This window comes from Cajanus cajan, chromosome 2 (genome assembly GCF_000230855.2).
Source record: "Cajanus cajan strain Asha chromosome 2, NIPB_CcT2T_4, whole genome shotgun sequence".
In the NCBI taxonomy this organism is placed as follows: Eukaryota; Viridiplantae; Streptophyta; class Magnoliopsida; order Fabales; family Fabaceae; genus Cajanus; species Cajanus cajan.
The window spans coordinates 40,348,342-40,358,168 of record NC_138518.1 but is presented as its reverse complement, the minus strand read 5'-3'; the positions used below and the strand labels follow the sequence as shown (position 1 = coordinate 40,358,168).

Sequence of the window (9,827 nt, the reverse complement as noted above, 5' to 3'; positions counted from 1 at the left end):
TGTACTTAAATTGGTTGTATCACGTCTTGTGAATAAGACAAAATAACAAATGATTTCTTAGGTTTAACTTTGTGTTATAACTTGAAGTCTTAAAAAACTTTATTATAAAGAATATTTGGTTGTTGAAACTTGAAACCTAGAGAGACTTTATTCCTCAAAGAATACTTAGATAGTTACTTGAAAAAGCAAGTTAAAGAATACTTAAGTTGAATCAAAAGTAGATTGTAAAAGAATACTTGTATCTTTACAGAAAAAAAAAAAAGAAAAAGATAGTGAAATTTGATTAGATCGATAAATAATTAAACATAGTCTTAGTAATTGAGATGAATCGATATAAAAATGCAGTCTATTCTTTGCTCTTAATTCTTCTTTTACATTCTTAAGTTTTTTTACTATACTCGTTTTGAAAAGGTGGAATTTTCATTTAATACCTATTCAATATTATCAAAACACAATTCAAATGTACTTGTATCTCTGCAAAGAAAAGATAGTAGAACTTGATTAAGTTGATCAAGAATTAAACATAGTCTTAGTGATTAAGATAAATCAATATAAAAATACTACCTATTCTTTCCTCTTAATTCTTCTTTTGCACTCTTAAAATCTTTACTATGTTCCATGTTTCTCATTTTAAAAAGGTGTTGAATTTTCATTTAATACCTATTTAATATTATCAAAGCACAATTCAGATGTAAACCCTTAAACCCCTTAATGATTCTTGGTTAATACTTTGTCTAGTGGGATGAGATTATCCACTCATGGAATTTCTTAAATAGTTTTTTGAAATTCAGTGATTCCCAATCCTTCCCCTTCATCCACGTCTCATCTATACTAAAACCACCGCCGAAAAGAACCCAACCCAAACACAAAACCAAACACGTACCCTCATTCCTTCACCCCAAACAATTATCCTTTCTGATTCTAGTTCATACTTTGAATTTGTTATACCTAAACCATCCTTTTTGTTGATACTTATTTAGATGGTTGTTACAAATGCCATGAGAATTTTTCTTGTTCCACTTGAGAGAACATTGTTTAAGGATTAGTGTGATACCATGGGAAAATGTTGTTCCAAGGAACCCTTACCCTACCAAACCTTCAACAATCCTTACACCACAACCCTCAAAGTTCCTTCTGATGTGACTAGACCAAGACCTTAGACTGTCTTGAGTTTCAATAAACCATCACTTGGGCCTATTCCAGTGCATCCTACTTTTCTCCTTGTGTGGGTTGAGTACCCCAAATATGAGAAGTATGTGAAGCCACTTCATATGAAGCTTCTTCCAGGTGCAACTTCCAATTATAATGAGGATGATTAAGAAAAGATAGAACCAGAAAAAATTCTCTTAAGGCTTTATGATGTAAGTCTCAAGTTCAGACCCTTGGACCTCTTGGAAGCAGATTTCTTTCCAGACCCTTTACATGTTGCAGTGGTTGCAACTTAGGGGAACATCTACCGAAGAATCATATGCATATGTTTGACGTCGTATGAACTGCATGGAGATGTGAGTGCCTTCCATGACAATGGAAAAATTTAATATATAAAATTGACCTTCCTTACTTCAAAGAAGACATATCCTTATCTCATATCAGGACAAAATAAACCTATCAAAACACTATTTTTCTTTCCTCTTTGCTCTTATACTCATCAAACGACAAAAATATTAACGTCTCTTTTTCTTTTACCTTTCATTTTTCTCTCAATTTGAACCTAAAATTTCTTTATTTTAGAGTATATTTACTTGTTTATTTTCTGTAAACTACCACCTTATTTTCAATGTTGCATGTTTTTCACATTTGTATTATAAGCTACCACCTTATTTTCAATGTTGCATGCTCTGACTTTTTAATTATAAACTACCACCTTATTGTCAATGTTACATGTTTTCACATATTTGTATAGGAAACCCTAAAAATAACATTTTCTGCTACTGTTCCCTGTACATATCTTCGAAAGCCGAAAACAATTAAAAAAAATAATACAACTTTGTAATTAAAAAGTGAAAATAAAAAATAAAACAGAAATTGATCGAACAAAACAATTTTGTATAGAGACCCTTATGTTCTCTTACTTTTTATCCTATTTTCTTCCTCTAGACTTCTTTCCACATACGAACAAAACAAAGCATGCGTGTTAACTTTGAGAAGGGACTTTTTGACTAGACGTGTCAAAGTTGCACTTACCAAAAGAATCAAGTCTTGATTGAGATAGTGAGCAACTTGAACACCATCATATTTAAATATGCGTTTTACACTTGGTTTTCAAGAGTACTAATACATTAGAGGAAACATAGAAACAAGTCTTTATTTCTCCCTATACAATTTGTACCCCCACTTCTTACCAACTTCCAACCTCCAACCAGACTGAACTCTACCCATATTAACATTTTTCAGAAAGTAAAGAAAAAAAATGCTCAATCACAAGACACCAAAATGCAAAAATGAGCAAACCTCCCTCCCTCAGAAGGAAACTCCATTTGCTCAACTCTTTAGCCTTGACCTTGTGTACATAATCAGATCAAAATGCTCCTCCAAGCTTCTAAAGCTTGCTGGCAAAATAACTATGGTACAAAATCTACACTTCCTTCTGTTATCCTTCCTAAATATATGCAGCAGCACCAGCGACATCTTTGAAAATGTTAACACTTAACAGCAACCAATTTGGACTAAGCAACTCTGCATCTAATATAAATGTTAATTTATATCCAAGCCTGACTTTTGAGGACTCCCAGCAGAATCACTTGAATGTAACTCACTTGACCTTAATGCCTGAATGTTTAGATTGTTGGAGTTGGAAGGAAGATGCTCTTGTTGTACGGCCTACAGGAAAAGTAAGAATGAGCAGTTTGGCTATTATTCTATGTTGAAAAGGATCGAAAAGTTTAGTTAATTATAACCTCAATCATCATTACACTTGAGCAGACATCAAAACCGAAGGAAAAAAGAAAGATAATACTTTATCTCTTTTTATTTGTCGTTTAAGGTTAACTCGTGGATTAAGAAAGGTAATTAAGGTATATTTGGGTAAACTTATCTTGAAACAGTTCTAGAAGAGAAAAATATGAAGAAAAAAAATGAATTACGTTTCTTCACAAACTAAAATTAGCTTAAACATAAATTAATTTATAGAAGTTCTCTCTTATTAACTTCTCTAAAATCTTATTTTTTAACTGATGCATAGGTTAAATTAAGTTTATGGAGAAGCTTATTTCAATTTTCCTTATTTTTTTCTCCTCTTAGTATTAGAGAAGTTTATCTAATCATATCCCTAGTTTTCTTTGATTTGCCATTATTAATCTTCATGTTTTTATAATTATTTGAAATTTTCTAGCATGCCCTATATGTATCTTATTTATTCAATTAACATTTAATATATTTTTATTTATCTCCCTTATATGATAAGAATATAATTGAGAAAATAGAAACTAATGTAATGTCATCTTGGAATTTTAAAGTGACAGGTAAAAATAGAAGCAATTTTTTTTACAGAAGTAACAGGTGTAAACAAAAGGAGGTAGTAAAAAGCTGATAATTTCAAATATAAATTTCCTGTGAAGTTAATATAAAAAATGCTCGAGTCAATGTTTTCCAATTACCAGATCACCAGCCTCAGAACCTTCTGAGTGGAAGAGAATAGGGCGGCATCGTTTATCTTCATTCATCAAGCTTGAATTCTGGAAGTGGCTCACAAGGGCAGACTTCCCTTGGATTCGAGCATATGCCAAAGAAGCAACTTTTTCACTATTAAACTTCTCCCATTTCTTCCCGTTGAATGTCTGCAAAATCAGATACATTGCTGCCATTTAGTCAACAAGACAATTAATTTCTTAAATAAACGTCAGGATATCATTAACTGCTAAATTAGTTTTAATAAGATAAAGAAAATAACAGAAACTCTGACACCAACATACAATACAATTTTCACTCAGCAAAAAACAAAATTAGCAAAAAAATATTCCTATAAAAACCTCATAGAATGGAATAATAAGAGAGGGTGACAGCATGTTGATGAATGCATAGCCCACATTGCATTTATTCTGCATTTACAAGAAAAAAAAAATCAGCTTAACAAAAGTTGAAAAATAAAGTCGGGCCATACAGCAACATAGAAAAAATAAACAACTCCTAAAAGAGCAAATTATTTACCTTGAAGTCAATTGGCAGATAGAGAAAATCATAAGTACCCCTGTGATTTTCATCAATGGCAGCTAATAACATTTTTGAGGTGTATCTGCAAGTTATAAACAATTAATATATCATCTCAGAATCCATTAATATATATATATATATATATATATACACACAAACACACACACACACACACACACATATATATATACATGGTTAATAAACACTATAGTTAAACATACTTGTTTGGGATATTCTTTATCATTAAGGTAGTTCTTGTATCTTCACCACTTTTAATCTTATCCAAGTCAAGTTGAAATTGTTTCTTGCTATCAACTTGGCTCCCATTGTTCTCTATCCATCGACTCCGAGCACGGTCAGCCAAACCCTCCAAAGTGGTAGGGGGCAGTCCTGGATAAGGACCATTTCCCAAATAGACAGGGCTAAGCCTAGGAGAAGATCTCATTCTGAAGTTTGATGAACCATTATCAGATATATTTCTCGGGATAGTAATGTTAGCATTAACAGATCCACCAACATTAACCATGTAATTTCCATCATTGTGCCCTAGACTCATGCCTCCATAACCAACATTATTCAAGAATGAAGTTTCAGATGACTCGGGATGGAAACCAAAGTGCCTCTCAAAAGGCAAACCTGATGGGGCAGAGCCAACATGATGATGATGATGATGCTGAGATGAACCAACAAAAGAACTATTCTGACTTGAGTAAGGGACGGCATGGTTCTTTCCATTGGATGTAAATGGATGCCCCCCCACAGATGATCTCGGCCAAGCTGAAGGTTTGCTATGCTCTGAGTAAGGGGTTGGGCTTCCCCATAGAAACTGTGGCCCAGACAAAGTTTCCACTGAGGATCCATTTGATGTTGATGGACCAAATGAGGACAATGCTCCACGATACTGGCTGAATTTTGGCTCTGGAAGTGAATGTGACTGAAAAGTAGCTCCATGTGATGAATTCATACTGGTAAATATGTGCTCTGCTTGACTGTTCCTTCCCAATTCATTGCCAATAGCAGCGGCCTTCACAGTGTTAGATACTTGTGGTTGCAAAATTGAAGCTAAACCAGGTAAATGATTGCCTGCTGTTGGGCTCATGATCCTAGAACCAGGAGAATGATTGATAGTTTGCATTGAATTCTGCTCAACAGGGCTGTTGAACTGTAACCAGTTACCTGCTATGAAAATTTTATCAACTTAATTCCATTATAGAGAACAAATGCGAGCAGAACATGGTTATGAACTCAATTACAAAAAGTAATGCTGCTAGAACAAAGATGCTGATGGAAAAAGGGATGTGTAGCATCTCAAAGAACCAAACCTGGAGGAGAGCTAGCTACAGGTGAACCCACTTGATATCGGAAGCTCCGAGATTCATCTTGGTCAAGCTCTTGATTTAATTGGAGCATCAAACTAAAAAGTGCAAGGAATCAATGGTTACAAGTCTATGCTTAAATGTATGACACCAGAAAATGAATGCGACAGCACAGAAATTACATAACAGTTATTGATGGAAAGTTTCCTGCCCTCAAACAATAGATTCAAAAAAGAATCTCTTATCTTACAAAACACATTAATCTTATGGCTAGTTTGGTATAAATCATTTTATATGAATGCCTACCAATAATAACAAATATCAAATAGTTTTGACAGTATTAGAGCTGTAACACTAGGTACCAGACAGATAGGCCCAACCATATCAATTGTGCTACTCTATTCGACTGTTCTCTCCTCAGTTTTGTTTTATATTTACACAATGCACAAAAATCAGCCAGCAGAATAGGTGTTTATATAAAGATAAAGAGAAAAACAAAAAAAGCAATAGGAAAATTATTAGTGTACGCACTTTCTACGAGCTCCTCCAGGCCGACTAGGTTCAAGCTTTATGCGTTTACCAGCTATGTCACTCCTGTTCAATGATTTAAGTGCTGCTTCTGCAGCTCTGACATCATAAAACTCAATAAACTTGTGATGCCTCTTGTGGGGAGTTTCCCTTATCTGAAGAGACATTGATAATTAATCTTATGTTTAAAAGACAGAACACACACAAACATGACAGGGATACAGAGCAGCAAGAAGGGATAAACCAATCACCTCTTTGACCTCTCCATAAGCCCCAAATATTTGGCGGAGGTCTTCATTTGAAACAGATGGATCTAAGTTGAATACTACCAATGTTCCTTGGTTGATATCCTTGTCTGATGGATTATCCTGGGTTGCGGAAGGAAAATAAAGCCAAGAGAATAACAATGTCAGGGCATTCAATCAATGAAAAGAATAAATCACAAGAACTTTTAAGTTGGTAAAAAAACCTTTGGTATGGAAAAGTGAATGTCTAGTTTCCTGCGCCGCAGAGGTTTGTTTTGTAATACACGCATGGCTGTTCGAGCAGCACGGATGTCATAATAGGATATCATTACAAATCCTCGATGTTTGCAGGCAGTATATAGGGTTCTAATATCACCATATTGCTGGGGGAAAAATTGAAACATCATTAATAATTGATCTTGTTTCAAATGAATTACTTAATAACAAAGATATGCAGATTATCCAAAAGAGACAGTGAAGAATTATGAGCAACATAAGTTGTAATTGTATTTATGGAGCATATGTAGAATACTAAAATATTAAAGCAAAAGTTGCACTAGCTTCTAGATTGAGCTCACCACCTCACCCTGACTTCAACTTACCTCAAAAAGAGCTCTCAGCTCTGAATCCTCCACATTACTGTTAATATTTCGAACAAATAATGTTCGAGAAGGATGCTCTCCATATGGATGTTCTCCAGCAACAGTTCCCACACCATTGGGAAAAGAATATTGGGGCAAACCATTGCCAACAGTACTATCAGCAAAACTTAACTTAGACATACCCACAGTGAGACTTTCCTGTGGATCAGTTTCAAGTTCCATACCTCCACCACTACCAAAAAGATCATATTCTTCCAAGTCCTCAAGGGAACCAGGCAAACCACTTAGGTCAAAATCATCCATTATACCAGCTAAAAGCTCCTCCTCATCATCAGGAAGCATGGTTCCAAGTGCATGAGTATCACCATCTTCAAGTGAACCATTGCCACCAGCATCTTGATGGAGCTTCTTAAAGCCGGATGAGATGTCATCAACAGATTGATAACCATTTTCAGTTTCATTCAAGTTCACTGCAGGTTAGCAAAACCAATCAAGATTCAACTGATTAGTTAAAAATGGAGTATACAAATGACAGAACAGTTAGAAAATAACCATCACATACATTTTTCATGTGGAAGAACAGGCAAAGAACTAGAAAAGAGGCTAGCATCGGATGAAGTATGGTAGGAATCAGATCCAGACAAAGCCCCCCATGCACCATTCCCTGATTTTCCAGGTATTTTTATAGCTGGGATCTTGGAAGGACCTATTAGTGATAAAAGGGTTATAGTTAATTCAACATAGTAACAAGTTAATAACCAAAAAAAATGAATTCAGAGAATTACCAAAAGATGAAGGATCAAACGACTGCCTCATTGCACCACCCTTCTGCCTTATTCAAAAAACAGTCATATATTGAGTTATTTTGCTTTTGCTATAGGCACATAAATTATAAATAAAAAAATTAAAAGATATGCCAATCATCATAACTTAGGAAAATGCTAATCACACATGAAATAACAATAATTATGAAAATTCTACACCTAGAAGGACAATGAGTTTTAGGTAAAATCTGCAACAATAACCAATTACACAGATAGAAGCAGAATTCCATCTGGTTTACATTTTTCCATTTTACCCCCTCTGGACAAATAAGGACTAACAATGCAGATATATAAAGCTTTAAACACCTGTTCCCCGGCCCCAAGGTTTCCAAAATAGCAAAAGGATCCGGCTCAGAGTGCCAAGGCACTTGTTAAGGAATCACAAAAAAAGTAATCGACAAATCACTTAATACATTAGATAGTTAATAAGCTTGACTTTTAACAACAAAAAGGGGAACTAACACCATTAGATCAAATTCAATCAATGCCCCATCCATAAGTAAGAGTACAAGCTAACATATTCAACCACTCAATACTCCTGATTCCCCACCCAAATTCAGCAGCAGTTAAACCACTGACAGTGAGCTTTTATAATGAAATGATAGATGGGTACAAAACCAACTTCAAATAATCAGGTTCAATGGGTTTTTGCATGATCAGTGTGGCAGGAAACAGTCTAACCATAGGGAGAAGAGATATACAGAGAGACACGGTTATTAATCTTCACAAGAATGTGAGAAAGTGAAATGAGAAGGATCCATGTCATAGCTCTAGTTCCTAAATCTCCTGGTAGGAACCCTTCACAAATGTGTTTTTCCACCTTCACAGTCAAGACTCAGGAGTGTTCCAATTCCACTGATTTTGGATGTCCTATTCAACTAGATTTGGCAGCAACAAAAGGCAAGTTTTTGATTCAACTTGAAATCCATGACAACTTTCAAAAAGAAAAAATCAAATCAAGATGCATGAGACAGCAACAGTGCCCCTGTTGCAAGTGGAGACAAATAAGGGCATATCAGACCCAATCAGACAGATGAACAGTCTAGCAATTAGCAAACTCGTGCAAAAGCCAGTTCTTCACAAGGGTTACTCTCCATTCAACAGATTCAATTCAGTGGCAGTGATAAGTCACCATCCACTTCAAGCATGTCCAGACAAAAGGAAACTTGTCCTGGGACTCCATAAATTCATGGCATCATGATAAAGATTTAGGTCCCCAAATAGACACTCCACAACCAAAGCTGGCAAAATAAAAAATAAAAAAAGGAATTAAAAGAAAGGCAGCAACTTTCCCACTAAATGTCAACATCCAAATAAGCAGCTTCAATATAATCCATCCATCAAAGAGCAATGATGGTGGCTTTCACAAAAGATATCAAATTGAAAGACCCCTTGTAGTTAGACTGGTGTCTGCGGACCATGATAACATAACCCAAGGCCAGACGAAAAATGCACAAAACAGTAACGGTTACCATTGACCAAAGCAAGTTATTAGCTATCATCATAACTACAAAACCAACCCACTTCTCATGACCCATTGGCACAAGCACCCCCCAACCCAAAACCACAAATTTCAGCACTTTCATGTTTCACCAACACCACACTACAGAGAAATCACAACCGAAACCCCACAATCCCCATAACCGCTGCACTCGAAGCAAATTCAACTCGAAAACTCGGGCCATCAATCCGATCAACCCCACAACAAAAACCGTCAAAAATACTAAAAATTTGGCATTGGAAAATCCAAAAACAGTGAATCAAAGGAAAACCCATTAAATACCTGAAAAGGGGGTGAGAAAACCCTAGTGCTTGAAGGGAAGATGAGAGACAGACGCTTCAGGGACACAACAAGTTGGTTCTTTGGACCCTAGAACCAAATGGGTATGCAACAAATTAAAGAAAAACGTGTTGCAACCAAAAGAGTGAAGAAAACAAGGTAGTGTGTGTATGTGTGTTGATGCAGTGCTTGTGATGGAAGCAGAAAAATGGGGAATCTTTAGAGAGAGGGAGAGAAGGGTGCAGAGCAAGAGCGTGGCGATGATTGGCCCTGACCCCAGAGAGTGAAAAGGAGCAGAGAATGATTGAGAGAAAGAAAGAGAAAGAGAAAGAGAGAGAAATTTTGCTTCAATGGTTTGGGACTTTGAGAAGGTGGAGGATTCA

At 35.6% G+C, this 9,827-nt stretch overlaps 1 protein-coding gene across 2 annotated transcripts; it reads right to left on the bottom strand.

Annotated features, from left to right (window-relative positions):
- Positions 1-2,180: 2,180 nt before the first annotated feature.
- ML5 (MEI2-like protein 5) lies at positions 2,181-9,827 on the bottom strand. 2 transcript variants are annotated; one of them, XM_020360407.3, is made up of 13 exons: positions 9,448-9,827; positions 7,626-7,672; positions 7,403-7,546; positions 6,841-7,310; positions 6,463-6,621; positions 6,245-6,361; positions 5,997-6,148; positions 5,472-5,563; positions 4,371-5,325; positions 4,147-4,231; positions 3,969-4,037; positions 3,597-3,776; positions 2,181-2,820 (listed from the first exon to the last, which is right to left on the bottom strand). In XM_020360407.3, exons 2-13 carry the CDS (start codon positions 7,654-7,656, stop codon positions 2,695-2,697), a joined length of 2,580 nt encoding a protein of 859 aa, XP_020215996.1. In that variant the 5' UTR covers positions 7,657-7,672; positions 9,448-9,827; the 3' UTR covers positions 2,181-2,694. The 2 variants fall into 2 exon arrangements, with proteins under 2 accessions (XP_020215996.1, XP_020215997.1); XM_020360408.3 differs by having other exon boundaries at positions 7,626-7,668.

Coding starts and splice junctions, on each gene's coding strand:
- ML5 (XM_020360407.3), bottom strand. CDS start 7,656: ATGAGGCAGTCGTTTGATCCTTCATCTTTTG. Junction 7,547..7,625: donor GTTTGATCCTTCATCTTTTG/GTAATTCTCTGA, acceptor TATCACTAATAG/GTCCTTCCAAGATCCCAGCT. Junction 6,622..6,840: donor AGCTGAGAGCTCTTTTTGAG/GTAAGTTGAAGT, acceptor TTTTTCCCCCAG/CAATATGGTGATATTAGAAC.